This window comes from Macrosteles quadrilineatus, unplaced genomic scaffold (genome assembly GCF_028750875.1).
Source record: "Macrosteles quadrilineatus isolate MER2022 unplaced genomic scaffold, UCM_ALF_1.0 Scaffold_4__1_contigs__length_99947679, whole genome shotgun sequence".
In the NCBI taxonomy this organism is placed as follows: Eukaryota; Metazoa; Arthropoda; class Insecta; order Hemiptera; family Cicadellidae; genus Macrosteles; species Macrosteles quadrilineatus.
In genome coordinates, this window is record NW_026542597.1 from 68646556 (window position 1) to 68663501 (window position 16946).

The 16946-nt window shown below is 34.5% G+C and overlaps 2 protein-coding genes across 3 annotated transcripts in view; one reads left to right on the plus strand and one right to left on the minus strand.

The window, feature by feature from the left end:
- Window positions 1–604: 604 nt before the first annotated feature.
- LOC128991593 (28S ribosomal protein S21, mitochondrial-like) lies at window positions 605–9305 on the plus strand. The gene is made up of 3 exons (XM_054414613.1): window positions 605–804; window positions 4423–4489; window positions 9111–9305. Exons 1-3 carry the CDS (start codon window positions 725–727, stop codon window positions 9225–9227), a joined length of 264 nt encoding a protein of 87 aa, XP_054270588.1. The 5' UTR covers window positions 605–724; the 3' UTR covers window positions 9228–9305.
- Window positions 9306–10832: 1527 nt separating this feature from the next.
- Window positions 10833–16946, minus strand: part of LOC128991592 (ero1-like protein) — a 37621-nt gene continuing 31507 nt past the window's right edge. The window contains exons 10-12 of one of the 2 annotated variants that reach the window (XM_054414611.1): window positions 16305–16458; window positions 15306–15454; window positions 10833–12481 (exon numbers count right to left, since the gene is read on the minus strand). In XM_054414611.1, the coding sequence (XP_054270586.1) occupies window positions 12430–12481; window positions 15306–15454; window positions 16305–16458 (355 nt within the window). In that variant the 3' untranslated portion in view covers window positions 10833–12429. The remainder of the gene's footprint in view (window positions 12482–15305; window positions 15455–16304; window positions 16459–16946) is intronic. The other variant, XM_054414612.1, reaches the window with a different exon arrangement.

Sequence of the window (16946 nt, forward strand, 5' to 3'; positions counted from 1 at the left end):
GTTAGAATTACTTATAGCTCAGTGTATTGTGGTGGTCGTCGTACTGGGCCTACTCCTACTACTGCCAATTAATTAAACTTAGCTGTGGTGATGATAGGTATTATAAGCCAATCGTCGGTTTCAGCATGCAAACACGACTCTCGGCTTTTCAAAGATAAAGATAGTTTCGAATACAAGCCCCTAGACACAGTATGATGTGCCTAACATGAGTAACTTAAAATCCAGCAATCGGGCTACTTATGTTCTAGATACTCACAAATCAATGCGAGAACATATTAGCGAATAAGGGGATTTCTTTTAACTTAAAAGGTTTCACAAGATAAATTTGTGTTATTGTTTAGCTTTTAACAATTAGTTTATTTTAGCTTGAGTTTAATTTGATTTTGTAGTTTATTTATTTTATATTACTGATAAAAAAGAAACTGCGAACTATGAGTATGTCAATTCGATGTTAGCGACATCTTGCGATCACTAAACAAACTAACTGTTGCGGACCTCAAGTGGTGACACCTCGCGGACAATAGGCGAACTGCGGCGCACCTAACCGTATTGGCGTATTGCTTGCTATTGCTATTGCTAATTGCTATTGCTTTGCTACTAGCAAATTGCTAGTGCCAGTAGTAAGTAGTGCAGTGCAGGTGGTGCAGGTGCAGACTATTATTCAATTTCTCAGTCCTTTCTTCAGAGAACTGCACCGTTCATTTTCACACAATAATCTCAAAATATGAAACATGCTTATTTTGTTGCCAGAACTGTTCTAGTTCGCAATGGAAATGTGGATGAAGCCGTTAGTCTTCTTAACAGGTAAAATGTATTAACAATCTAGGCTATGCCAGGCTTATTATTATTGTGTCCTGAAACTTTTTCTTTGTACAAAAATAATTTAAATTTTTAAAGAAATAAGCTTATGGTAACGTCTTAAATAAAAACTCATGGGCTGCACTTTCCTTTACGTCCTACACTCATTCGAATGAAAATATCGAATTTGTTTGTTTCATTCGATATATCATTTGGTTGATTAGGTTACCTTACCTAACTAACCAAACGATATAACTTATCGAATAATTGATTTATCGATCGATATTTTCATTCGAATGAATGTAGGACGTAAAGTAAAGTGCAGCCAACTCAGGTAATAAGTTATTTAACTTAGTATAGCCTAGGTGCCTACCTTAACTTAAATGTAAAATGTTTTTATAAGGTACAACTTTACAACGAAATAATAAGTTAAGCATTCACGCCTAATTTGGTTAAACTAAGAAAAACCTAACCAAACTTGCAGTATGATTCTATAAGTTAAATCGTTTTCATGAGAGAGAGAAAAGACAACTTGAGTTAGTGAGGGCAAGCGGTACTTAAACTGTAGATTTTTGGAAGGATTCTATGTGCATGAACATAGGCCTAGGCTAAGCGTAGATAACTGTCTCATACTAGAGTTTGGTGTTTAAACCTGCTAAGTATTTTTTAATATAGGGTAGACTTTCATATCTGTTGTCAAAAACAACTGAATGAAAACATGGATCGATATTTAATTGGATATATTGTTTGGTGTTTGTTAACCTAACCTAACTAACTATCGGTATAAGTTAGGTACCGGTAGTGAATGAAATAATGGATATATCGAATACAGTAGTTAATTTATCGATCAATATTTTTGGTACTTTGGTATTCCGGAGACCACCCTTATAAAGTGCGCTGGCGGCTATGTAAGGTTGGGTTATTATAAATACTTATGTTTGTAGGACTTTGAGTCCTAACAGATGAGTCATACATCCACACACCAAATCACCTTCAAGTAAGCCAACGACCTGACGTTAACTGGAGAGCTCGCATTACCTTTCACCTCCAGTATCTGGGGTATTTGGCGGGCAAAAATATGACTCAATCTGGAATCTTTTGATTATATTGCAACGAGGAAAGTACTATAATCATATTTATGATAACCCAACCTAACATAACCACGGTCTACGGACTCCAGTGTGAAAACCTTTGGTTGGATGTTGGAGGATCCCGAGGTCACTCTCGGATCACTCGGCAGATAAGAGGGGAGGTAATGGACATGCCCTCGGACCACATGCCGATCAGATTCTTCTTCGCCAGACCATTCACTGTCCTTCATCCATCCAGGGATGAGTGGATGTCTGGTGGGAATCCTCTTCCACAAGGCGACCTTGAATGGTATACTGATGGTTCAAAGGTAAGAAGTGGGACTGGGGCTGGAATTCATGGAGTGCAGAACGGGGTGGACATTTGTCTTCCTATACTCACCCAACTGTGTTCCAGGCCGAAATGACTGTGATAATGGAATGTGTAGGGAAAACCTGAGGGTAGGCTTCAGGGACATCAACATTTCCATTTTTACAGACAGCCAGGCTGCGCTCAAAACGCTTGACTCCTTTGAATTCAATTCTAAGGTGGTCTGGGACTGCCTCTCTGCGGTATGCGACCTGGGCAGGCGTAACAAAGGTAACACTGTTGGCTTCCTGGGCACTCAGGGATGGAAGGGAATGAGGTGGCTGACAGGCTAGCTAGCAAATGTTGCGTCAGCCTCAGACTTTGTGGGACCACAGCCTTTCTGTGGAATCTCTCCTGGGCATGCATGTCACTCAGTCATGTCATGGGCTCAAGAGGAACACAGGAAAAGATGGGTTAGGCTTCAGCACCATAGGGTAAGTAAGTTCACCCTCTTCTCCCCTTCCCAGACGGTCGCCTCCAATGCTCTACGTTTAGACAGGAGGCAACTCAGACAGATCACAGGAATGGTCACTGCACATGGCTACCTGAAATTGCACCTGCATTGCTTGAGGATCCACAATGGAGACACTGCGTGTAGAAAATGTGGGCAATCAGAGGACACTGCTGATCACCTACCCTACGACTGCACAGCTCTGAACGAGGTAAGGGACAGCCCCCCCCCCCCCCACTCTGGTGTTGTTGTACTCTTGGTGCAATGACAAGGGGCAGACACCTTCCTCAGGAGGAGCTCATAGACAGGATGCTGAAGTTCATTAAGCAACTCAGGTTTGATGGACTCTGAAGTACCATGTGGGGAGCGCAAAAAACCCATCAGTGGCTGACATGCAACAGGACAAAGTCCGCCCCTACAGAATCAATCAATCAATCAACCACGGCAGCGCGCTTACCTACTTGGCGGAGTATAGCATCGGCGACGCATTCAACTCGATCCTTGCCGACATCGCTGCCTTCTGGTAGGCAGAACTTAAAGGCCGCTAATTGTAATCATGTCAAATTTGGACAGTAAGTCACTTAAAGTATATGATCTTTCCCATTATGTAGTTATTTTTGGTCTTACTTACTTCTGTGGCCACATAAATCCCAAGTGATTTTTGGCCTCGCCAACAATGTGCCTCCACTGCTGCCTGTCCTCTGCTGCCTCCAAGCTTGCTCCTAACCTCCTGAGGTCCTGCCTCACTTGGTCATTCCATCTTAATCTGGGCCATCCCAGCGGCTGTCGTCCTTCTGGTTGCCCCATCCATACCCTTTTAATCATACTGTTAACATCTCTTCTATATACATGTCCCAGCCATCGTAATCTTCTGCTCTTTACCATTGCTATAATATCTGGGTTATTATAAAGTTCTCTTAATTCTTGGTTCTTCCTTATCCGCCATTCACCATTGTCATTAATAGGTCCAAACACTATGTAAGATTTTATTTTCAAAAACTATTAATTTCTTTTCATTTTGCTTCGTTAAGCGTCCAGACTTCTGCTCCATATAGTAGAACTGGTTGTATTATTACTTTATACATCTTTATTTTAGTTCTTCTGGTCAGGAGTCTACTTCTAAATAGTTTTGTTAGACTCCAATTGGTCTCCGGTAAAAAAATCTGTCTAAAATAAGTGGCCTCTGGATAATACCAAAGTAGGCCTACTATATTTTCATTCGGTTTTTTTTGACAACACTAACTAACTAAGCGGAGGTCTTCCTGAAAGTCTACCCTAAATTTATTTAACTTTAACATGTTGCATAGTTTTAAATGTTTTTTTTAGTAATATATTCGTGTGTATTTTTCCAAATTCAAAATTAGGTCCTAAATTGTTTTATCACCCTGTCAGCGTGAACTGACGAGTTGTTAGGATTATTGTAATGAATATTCTGACTATTCTGAGTTACTAGGCTAATTTGTGAAACCAGAGCAATCTCCTTAAATAGGCTGGGTTATCAAGACAAATAAAGTTAAGGTATGACTATTTTGGCAAGATAAAACGCAAAACCATTAAAAAGATACAAAATGCGATAGTACTGTATTAGCCTATATTTTAATCTTTTGCCTGAAATTACGTAACTAAATGAATTTATTGTGTGTTGATTGATGGTGAAATAATATCCTAAGTTAACAATGTTATTCATTGCAATATAAGATAAAGTTATATTTTGCAAAAATTTATTTATTTTCCAGAGTCTTGGGTCGAGAAGGAATATTTGATCAGTGGAGACATACGAGATACTTTGAAAAACCGTGTCAGGTTTGTGGTTTTTTTATCTTGCTATGTTTTATTTGCCACTAGCTGGCACGACAGACGTCGTCCTGTCTTAATGTGGTTTTATGTCAAATGCTCGTTTATTTTCAAGATGAGCTCGTTCACATCGCTCAATCACGTCCTGGTTAAAGTTTGTTAGCTAAGCTTACTCACCTTTAGGTTGGAGCCTCTTCGCTGTGCTCACTTGCCTTCAGGTTTAGCTTGTTCGCTACGCTAACTCACCTCCAGTTGTAGTTCGTCCACTACGCCCACTCAACTTATGGTTGCAAATTAGCTGTTGTCATAAATAAAAAAAAAAATAGTTCTGCACCCTGTTGGTAAACCTACTCACTTTTTATGCTATTGAACATCACAGAATCAAATTGTGTAGTTGAACCAGCTGATAAGATTCTTTAATTCCATTTATTTAAATATAAGTACTCATAACATGGTAAACTCCAGAGCCACTGGGGCGGAGCCCTTTTGACGGATCTGCACCAAACTTCATACAAACCATCCTTGAATAATGCCTGAAAGTTTCATTACAATCTGTCAAGCGGTTTCGGAGTCTATAAAGGACACACAGACAAGCATACATTGGATTTTATATATAGACTAGCTGTGTGCCTATAAGAATAACATGGGAATTCTAAAATTACCATAATGATTTAGAAAGTAATTGTGAAATTTTGTGTTTTTAGGGTCAAAAATGGGAAAAACCAATTTTTACCCCATAAAACCCCCATAAACCCCCGTTCCCATAGTCCGATCATGCTGGTTTCGCGAACTCATTCAAGTTTATCCTGTTTTACACCTTTAAACCAAATTTCATCAAAATCGGACAAATATTACTCAAGTTATCGCGTTCACGGACATATATATGTATATACATATATACAAATTTTAACGAATTGTGTTTTTGGCCTCTGAAAAAGTAAATCGGTCCCGGGTCTAGGTCTTACCATGCCACTTACGGTAATAGCTTACTTCGCTATAGGGAAATTCGCTAAAAATTAGGGATGGTCAAGTCTCGAAATTTCGGGAAATTTTAAATCTCGTTACACGAGATTTCTTTTTGGCCGAGATTTTTACCGAGACGGGAATAAAAAAAAATATAAAAAAATTAAATTAAAAACGCCTGCAGAAAGTCAATGCTATACCCGCAATACAGGAGCGTGTTGTAGTTGCGTTTCCTTTGTGAAGGCGTTCTTATTTAATTAATTCTTTAAATGTAAATATTACTTTAATTACTTTAATAATATTACTTTAATAACATTTGAGAAGTTTTGTAAAGTGTAAGCAGTGTGAGAAGTCAAAACAAGTAACTATTTTATAAAAATTAATATTGCTTTTATTTTATGATTTATTTTATTTTAGGATAAGTTGAACTCTATCCTAACTGATATCACTATGTTTCCTAATCGTAGGCATTTTTAATAAGTTAGGCGTGATTAATAAAAAAATGTTATGCTGATGTTTTTTAATAAAAGATTGTAAATATTCTTGCCTATTATCATTATTTTTGTATTTAAACAGTCATCTAATAATGTTACAAAATCAGGTAAAAATTTTGAACGTGCATTTCCCGTTGCGTATGAGAAGGGAAATCCCGTCTCGATCTCGTCTCGAAATTTTATGAGAAATAAAAAATCTCGTCTCGTCTTGTCTCGAACTAAAAATCCAATCTCGTCCATCCCTACTAAAAATGCTTTATAGATCTATGAAACATAGACCTCTAAGTAGGCCTTTAATTGAAAGTTGCTTTCCGCAATGGTTAAAAGTAGTTAAAATACTTCCTCAACCTCTCTATTAAACATTCCTGTTGAAATTGTTACTATCAAAGGTGCTCTTGTCCTGTCCGTACGGAACACTGAGAAATATGCTATCAACAGACATACACACAACAATACAGAATTTAATTAGGAAATTTGCTACGCTTTAACCAAAGCAAAGTAAGTTACATATACTTTAGTGTCACCAAACTTGATCATAACAATTTTTATTTGCTTAGTCTGAAGATGACACGAAATGATGTCGAAATGACGGCTTACAATGTGAAATGAAGTACTAAATACGATTTAGTTAAGTAATTTACAACACACAGGCCACAAACTGTTGATACATGAACAACGTAAAGCGCAAACAATTCATGATGGTTTGCTCAACAAATGTTTTAGGTACTCAAATGTGTTATCATTTTCTTAGCACAAACTAACATTTTGGAATCCAGACAGAAAAAGCAAAACTTATAGGTAGCCTACAGTAAGACATCAATTAAATTGAATACTACGACTTTAATAAATAAGGTAGGGCCTTTAATATAATGCAATATAATGACTATGATGCATCGTTGGATAACTAATTTGGATATAGGCTAGTGATGTGTTGGTACGTACAAATTATTCTCGCAGCTACCACCGGTTCTAAGGCAAAGAACCAGTACCAAAAACCAAAGTTTATAGTTAAGAACTATAGTACATCCGACCAGCTAAATGTGTAGGCTAAATCAAGTCCCGAGGTTATTGATCTCTCTTAGTTTTGGATTTTCTCACTAAATGTTATAAAAAATCAAAGTTATTTCCCATTGCATGATTTGAAAACAACTTTTAACGTTAACATATCGGTGACAGTTTGAAAAAACAACCTTATCCCATCAACTTTTTGTTATTTAATAGAAGACGTACGGTATTCTATAAACCATGTTTTGTGTATCTAGTAAACATTAGAAGGAAATGCGAAAAATCACACAATGTTCGGTTTTTTTGACATTTGTAATTTTATTTCTTAAGTAGGTACGGTAGGCCATGTATTCTAGGGAAAAGTACCGGTATCTAGGATCATCATCGAAAAGGTTGTTATGAATAATTGGGCAGGCGTACTTACCCAAGTGATGTGCAATTGGTCTATTGCCTGTATGATCCAGCGATTGCGGCATATAGCGACGAGAAGATACATTTGAAAAGCGAGTTTAGCATAATCCGTAAACCTCTGTTACAATCACCCACTGCATTTGTCACTTTACACTTTACACAACCGCCATTGAAGTGCCATCATTGAGTTGGAACCTTTTTTGTAAGCTATTGGTAACGCTTGTAAGTTTCCCAGCCATTTACAACACTGATTTAAGTCTTTTTCCCGGTTATCAAAACTCAAGAACAATTTTATACACAAAGAATCTCTATTTTCATTTACAGTTACCCTACACATTATTGCATTTGTGATTAATTAAATCTGTTATGTAAGGTAAAACGTTTTTAATCTCACTTGGTTTGGATTTGCTTTCAAAACTTGATCTGAAATGGTTGCTGTATTTGTAAATAACATTCAATGTAAACATGTCAGTGACAGCTAGAAAAAATAATCTTGGTCCGAACAGCTGTTTGTTATTTCATAGATGATTATGTGATAAATATTGGGAGAAAACTTGACAAAAATCGCTCAAAATTGGGTTTTTAAACGTCTGTAATTTAATTTACAAAGTAGTATTTTATTGATATATTTTGATCAAACTTGGCAAATTTATTGATTTTATAAATAAGCTATTAATATTTGACTAAAAACCACACTTCATTAGTTTCCTTGCAGCAGCAAACCTAGGTACTCATTTAACCTAATGCTATTGAAATAGATATGATTGAAAATCAATTCAGACAAATGTAAATTCACTTAGTCGGCAGGTTTGCTGCAGCGGGGGTATTTTCTTGTAGGTAGGTAGCCAAGGGTTTAATTATCTGCATTACATGGAATCCTATTTGGTAGTGGTGGAAACTAGTTTCGACTTCATCAGACATCACACAGACTTAACATTCAGACATTGCTTCACTAACATTGTCTATTGTGATCCTATAACTTACACACATTTTGTCATATTGTTATCCTCTACCTTACAAACATTTTGTCATATTGTTATCCTCTAACTCACACACATTTTGTCATATTGGTATCCTATAACTTACACACATTTTGTCATATTGTTATCCTCTACCTTACAAACATTTTGTCATATTGTTATCCTATAACTTAACACACATTTTGTCATATTGTTATCCTTTAACTTACACACATTTACAATACGGACTCAACGCACAAGACTACCTCACCCTTATAAACATGACACAACTAGTCATTTATGAACTGGCTAGAGCAAAGGTCCAAGACTTACGGTAACCTAAATTCCCACATGTTGTGTCATGAATTCTAGTTATGTGTGTATGAGTTTTGTGAATTTGTGTACAGTACTAACATAGCTATATAAAAACCTTCATATGAATAAAAAAATGTTCTGTCTTCAAGAAGCCTGGTGATTTTTCCATGTGACCCGAAGTTAATTGCCACTGCAATCATATTGAATCACTAATAATACAAGTATTTTCAGTGGCATTGTTACACTTATGCCAATTAGTACTGAAACAAATCAGGCTCACTAATTCATCAATTCAATTCATAGTTTTTCTTCAATCAGTGAAAAAACTGTGTTGTTAGCAACTTCACCGCTAGTCTTGTTTTGCAACTTCATTACAAAAATAGTAACTGTACTAGTACTAGTAAACAAGTGCTGTGCTGTAGGTCTATGTGTCTTGATAACACTGCTTATTTGTAATATAATATTTTTATTCACATTTTTTAGACTCGTCGACGAGTGAACTACATGAGGTGTAAGTCAATATACAATGAAGACATGGATAGAAAGATCAAATTTGTCATGCGCAAAAACCGAGTGGAACCTTTTGTTGGATGTTATTAAAAAAGAATCTTGTTTGTAATCTTTGTAGATATTGTTTAGTTTTATAATTTACAAATAAAAATAAATACTAAAAGCTTTTATCATTTTTACTTTTGTTTGCCTCTATCTATCATCCGAATCTAGGATGTGTAAACCAATTCTCTCTATCCACTGCAATGCAGGTATATTAAATCAATAATAGCATATTTTCACTTTTAGTCCCATTTTAGGACAAAAAAGTGGTTTACGAGCAAGTAGAAGCCAATCATGGTTCAAACTATTACTATACTATTGAGCCCTGGAATGGATCTTTTGTGACGAGCGATTAACGATAATTTTCATCATAATGCAAAAAAATACAAATCTTCTTGGTTTAAAATATTCCATAGTCTAGTAGCTCTGTTTTAAGTTATTTATCATAATACACATTTGTAATTTATCTAAAAGTCAGCTGTTTGAAGAATATTTCTCTCAATAACTTATGATATAATAGTACATACTTTAGTGCTCCTGTTGAGCATATACGGAAACTTGGTTTGGGGTTAGGAAAAGTAATGTTTAGGCATAGACAAAAGGAATTAAATATAGACCATCAGCTGTGCTGCGGTTACCATAGGTTCTGGTGCTCACCGCTGGGAGCGCCATGTAGTTACAGCGTTAGCGCTACGTAACTACACGGCGCTCCCAGCGGTGTGCACCGGAACTTATGGTAACCGCAGCACGGCTGACGATCTATATTTAATTCTTTTTGTCTATGGTTTAGGACAGGCAAAATCATATGCTTTGCTAGATTGGAACAAGGCAACACTAAATAAACAGGCCGTAATGCTCATCTGGTATGACGTCATCACAGGCAATGGCAATGACGTAATGTTTGCCGTTTGTGATCAGCTTCTTGTTTTAATTTTTTCTTGGAAACAAAAAAATAACATTACGTCATTGAAGTCGCCTATGATGACGTCATGCCAGAGGAGCATTACGGCCTATTTATTTAGTGTTGCCTTGATATAAAGAATAATAAAGTTTTTAGGCCCCTTAGTTGCCATTAGCTGTATGGGGTATTAATTACCAGCTGTGTCTGAGGAATATGTCAGCCTTAGTCACTAACAATACTACAAGATTGCACCACTCATCCTACACTCATCTCCATTCATACTAGACTTAAAATTTAGGGTTTTCTTTTCTTGTTTGAACACGGAAGAGAGGGGTGAAAAGAGATGTCCTTGTTGGATTAACTAAAGGACTTCTTGCATGTTAAGGCTGGTTCAAACTTGACAATCAAAGCGGTGATAGAGTCAACTTTGTACAGCATAAGAGTGAGCATGAGAGACAAGAAATTAGGAACACTTAGAGTTCTGATACCTAACAAAATGCCGGAGAGTTGCTCAAAAAGGGTATTAACGTTGACTATAACAGTTGGATTCCTCAGAATGTAGTTCTTCAAAACTGCTTTAGTTATAATACATTAGTCACAACAATACATCTGCTAAGGGAAATTGAAATATGTTATGCACAGTATTTATCACAAACATAGATTTATTTAAAATAAAATACAACATTTGTGCCGATAAAAACTAAATAAAAAACAATTCCCAATTTACAGAAAACCAATTTAAGAAATGACTAACAAAAAACAAAACAATCTTAGGAAAACTATACTAAAGTGCTAACATAAGAAATAAGTAGAAATGTGTGATGTTTTAAGTCGCTAAGAAATAAAGCAATGCTATCTACAGTAATAACAGCACCGCACACACAATATATTGAATTAACACAAATCTGTACATAATATAAGTTACATATGTTCAGGGAAGTGTATATAATATTAATATTTTAAATTATATTGTGTATATATTGAACTATAGCCTGTTCACAAAATTTTGGCAGTTTAAGGGGAATGTTTCTCCACCACTATTTTAGCCCAATGTACAATATAAGCTGTTGGCTGTGGTTTTAATGTTGCAGTGAGGTGGAGGGGATTGAAACATTTACCCCTCAAACCGCCTACATTTTGTGAACGGAGTATATGTATTGAAATACTTACAAACGACACAATAGATAATAGACATTGGTATCACAGCCAGTGGCAAAAATACAAACTGTTTGTAATTTGTACACATCGAGGGAATTGGTTTATTAAAATTTGCAAACTTAAAAAGAAATTGTGAGCACCTTAGACGAATAATCTTCAGGTTCAACTCACATTAAGTAAAATAATCAGAATGTATAAAAAAAACACAAACAGTTGTAGCCAATACTGTTTGCTGATCAAAAATAATAAAATTTAGATAAGTCAGTATAGAGTTATTACAATTTGATACAACAATACAATGTATCTAAAATGACGTACACTTTCAACAATAATTTTGGACAAAGAAACACTCCTCCTAATGTTTGCATATATTTTCAAAATCTGCCAGATTATTTGCTTAAATTTTACAACATAATTTATATTCTACAACTAATTTAGTAACAGAAGGTTTAAGATATTTTTTTTGCAATACAGCTTAAAATTTATGTCTCCAGGATTTTATAAAAACAAATATGTTACCACTTCTTGTAACTACTCCCTGAGTTTGTAATTTTTTAATGATTTGTTGCTTATTTTATGCCAGGCAGGCCAGAAAATAAGCAAATGATCTTAATGATTATAGTTCATCTAGATTAGGTTAAAGATAGGCCTACACAATAGCTGTTCAGAAGAAGAAAAATACCTTTCTAAAGTTGAAGATTCCATCTCATAATACAGTGTTAATAAATTCAAAAAAATATTTCTTCAGATAATTTGCTTAGTAGGTATACTTTGGACAAAAGGATGTCATTACTAAAAAAAAGATTACTCTTAAAATATATTACTTTACACTCTTTTCTAGAGTGATCTGAATGCTGCAAAGACACATTTCGTGCTAATTAAGTAATTACTCTATTTGATATTACCTGGAAATTGACATATTTATATTACATACATTACATAACCTACTGCAATTCGTCTATTACACTTGTTTGAAAAGGTTCAGGGAATATTTGATTACAAATTTTACAATTTACATAGGACTAAAATATTACACTAACAATTTACATGACTACCCAAGAACCGACGATAAATATTTTGTACACTCATATAAATATAATTAATAATCACATTGAATAAAATTGTAAATAAATAACAAGAGCATTAAATAACCACAGATTGTTAGTTTAAGTTGGTACAGTGACTTTCTCGCTACCTCATTATTTGTCGGAACTTTTCCAGCTCGTATATACTTGTTGAGAGCCTGGAACAAAAATAAATGTCATATTATATTATTATATTCCTCCAGTTGTTTTGGATGACCTATTTTTCAGTTAACAATGACAGAAATTTAAAGGCTACTAGTGTACCGGTTGCTCGAATTCGAGCAATTGCTAAGTATTACAGGCGTTATTTTTAAAACGAATAACAGCCATAATTTCTGATGACTTTAAAAGATTCGAATCAAAGATTATGTAAATACTCAAGATGTATATAACAGATCGAGACAATCAACATTTCATGTAAATATCTTATCATTTTTCAAAAGCTGATCTTGTTTTTCAGTGTTTTCTACAAATAGCCTTACTCATAGCAACATTAGGTTGTCTATAATAACAATTATAATTCAATTCAATTCAAAACTACTTTATTCATCTCTTGTACAAAATACATTGAATAGTGTCAACAGGTTAGCTGCAAGTAGGCCTATTTATTAAATACAAAACATAAGAAAGTAAAAATAAAATTTCACAAACTTACATTTTTTTAAATAAATTGTAAACAAAAAATACATATCCTGAATTTGTTTTTGACCTCAAAGACTATTCAACTCTTCAAAAGAAAAAATAGCCTTGCTGATGAGAAATCTTTTAAATTTATTTTTAAATATTGTTTTGGAAGTCTCTGATTTAATTTCGATTGGGAGATTATTATAAAACTTTGATCCCGCATATATGGGTTTTTTCTCAAAAAGTTTTAGACTATGGTGGCCAATTGCAAGGTTTTCCCGATTTCTGGTGAAATAATGATGACTATCCCCAACTCGTTCCAAATCATTAAGTCTGTCCTTTACTGATAAAATTGTTTCAAAAACGTACATTCCGTAAATTGTAAAAAAAAATAATTTATATAAAAAAAAACATTTCCATATCTTCTCCTTGGTGGTGTTCTATGACTTTCCTATGTTTCCAATAGTTTGCAAATCAGGTCTTTCAATGATAACTAAAAAATTCAGCATATTGTTAATTCAGTTTTCTTTTTAGTATATAAAAATATCCAGGCTCTCTCACTTTTTTCCATTCTAATATTTATGCCAACCCAAATTCAAATGGTAAATATTTCATTTCAACCAAGTCAAAAATTTGTTTGTAGCTAACTTTTAAATTAGCAAACTTATTGAATGTTTACAATCAACATATGTTCTTCTTCTCACTTTTAATTTCTGACAACAGCTGGAGTTTCATAACAATTTTTGTTTCCCATGTTAATCATATGGAGAAATACGAAACTTTTAAGGACTCCAGGGCCTCACTCTCTAATTATTTCCCTAAAAAGAAAGATTCCTGCACAACTTCACATTACGCTCTTTCCAATGACACCAAAAACATGTCAATCGGTTCAGTAGTTTCGGAGGATTTATTGTCACAAAAATCCTGCTTGCGTATTAAATAGGTATAGATTTCTATTCTCAAAGATATCTTCAACAGTAGTTTCTTATGTATTTTAATTACTGTTATCCTAAAATCTGCAACTGAATACTTCTAAAAACACTCGACAGGACCAACTACTTGCACCACGTGGACAACTTCTCTTGTCTAGCTCATTTTTCAATTGATTTGAAATTATTACGATGGTCTACAGCAAAAAAAGTAGACTGAACCAGTTTAAATTGTCTAACTTTTTTCCCGGTATCAGTAACCTCCCAAATAAAACTTTGATGGCAAATAAAAGCACGAGGGAATTGATATCATATGGGGAACAGCATATGAGAACAGGAGCCCCTTACATTTTTATTAACAAGGTACCAAAAAGACACTGTTTTATGCATGTGTATGTTATTTTATCTGCAGGCATCCTAATTTTCTAGTTTAAGTTACAAGTTTTCATGCATCTGTAAGATGATCCAGTCTCTTAAAAGAGTAAATTAAGCAAATACTATTCACAATACAATACAAAGTTTGACAAGCTAAAGCTTGGATCCCAACTTCAATGGTAACTGTGGTAGGTAGGTAGTTAACTAAATAACTTTTCAGAGATTTTAAACTAAAATTCTGCTAGTAACCTTGATGAATTCCCCCCTCCCCAACTCATATTATCGATTATCGTTTACACCTGACTTTGTGACACAAGCTTCCAAGTGGGAGGATCTTACATAAAAGAAACACGTTACAAAACGAGAGAAGAATTATATTTTACCTACCATTTAATCTTTATTTAAATCCCTCAAAAATAAATAACCTATATCTGAGATTTGGTTTGTATACTCAAATAACTCTGGTTTGGTCCCATGTAAATTAATTATTAGTTTATCTGTGTGTGCAGGGTGTCCACAGAAAATTTGTCATTTATTTCCATGACTATGCATGACCATTTACCATTGATTTCCATGACTCACGAACTTTACTCAAAAATTATATTATACATATACTCAAGAATAATAATGCCTATACAAGTTATTTCACAGTGTTATTAATGAAATATGTAGTAACAGATAACAATGGAGGAATACATTTTGCTTGGATATGGCATTCAAAATAAGGAAGGAAAAAAGAAAACCCAGCCTCCGCCGTCCCCACTGCTAGCCACGTTCTCTCTCCACTTTCATTTTTCAAAACTCATAAACTAATACAACTGTAATATGAATTGTCGTATATTTGTGAAAAATCCTGAAAAATGCTACAATAGGGGTTTATTGGCTAACTAGAGCATTGAAAAGTTCCCTCAAATCCATCCATCATTTGGGATTTCCATGACTTTCAATGACCAGAATTTTTTTCCACGACTTTCCATTACTATCCCTCACTTTCCAGAATGTGGACACCCTGTGTGTGTCATTAACTGCAGACGATGAGTGAATCACTACTTACCTTGCAAAAGCATTAAACAGAGCGATGATTTCATTACGGTCCAGCTGGAATTGGTTCTTCCCGAGGTTAGCAACACTGTAGGGCGATGGAGATGGTTGATCAAATCTCCCAGAAAACAATATTTTGAGGGCAGTGCCAAGACCTTGGATCTGTAACAGAAACATTTAGGACTAAAAAAATTGTTACTGTGTATGTTATAAATTAATTCTTTTGCAGGAAACCTGCAAACTATTTGAATTTTCAGTTTAATTATCAAATTAGTATTAAAACTGGTCTCTAATATGAGGGAATTTAAATAATACATTCACAAACAATATGTATGACATTTAGCATAATACAATGCTACAACAGACACTAAAAGGTATTTTCAATTAAGTTTACCAAACTTCCAAAGTTTCCAATAAAGTAACGAGATATGGCAAATTGTAGGTAGATATATTCATTCATGAACATGCAATCTACATAAATTAATTTACCATTAATTCATCATAAGGATAGCACCATTTACAGTCAATAATAGCATGCACGACAACAAACAGCATTTATTACTTTTAAGATCCCAGGCCCTCTCCCCATGTTCAAACCAGGTTTTTTTGAAAATTCATTGCATTATACCTATTAATAATTGATGGTGACTTTCCCATAAATTGAGCATTATATCAAAGATCAACTAACTTAACAGAAAAGCCCTCATAGCAAGCTTCTGTACAGTGCTCATACTGACTGATAATATAGTATAATATATATAATCTATCTGTGACACATAGTAATAATTTCCAAACACATTGACTGGTCATCATGATTGTTTCCAATGTCTTTTTCTTACAACAAATATAAAGACTGACTCAATAACTGAAGAAGATAAAGTAAATAAAAAATTATTGAGATTTACCCATTCAAGATCAAATACCAGGTGACTTTCAGTTAGACCATTAGTGAATTAAATGTTTACACGTCTATGTGTCTTTCTGAAAAACTATCCAAGTCAAAAGTGTTTACCTGTAGCTTGCCCCACAGTTTGCACTTATCACACCCGACACAATCCATTATCGCTGTGATGTTTCGGAAATGCAAACCAAACTCCTCTTTGAGTTTAGTAGCTTGTGCACCCCCAGAAAACATGGTTGATTCATTAAAGTGCTCTGAGAACGACCTGAATCAAACAAATCAAAGTTAGCATGGAGTTTGTATAGGAAGAATAATTTGTTTTGGGTTATTGTTTACATTATCGCAGATGAGAACTATTAGAAATGACAGTCGTTGTCTGCAATTAATTTCAGAATAAAAATTAAGTTTACTAAGGGTATCTCGGACCATGTAAACATCATATTTGTGATTGTGAGACAGTGAAATTAACCTAATTTATTGTGGCATTTTAGTTTTATCAACTTCTAATATGTGTGTTAGTGTTGAAGAAAATAGAATTGAACTTCGTTTTGTATTGCATTTAAATTTTAAGAACTCATGGATATAGTTTGATTAATATTCACTTATAGTTTATTCACTTCACTCTCTCATTCATAATTCAACTTACAACATACATACATACATACATATACTTACAACATACACAAACTAACTGTGCGCGAAGCAATTGTTTAACATGTTGTGAGGAACTGGGAATACTTCTCAATCTTATCC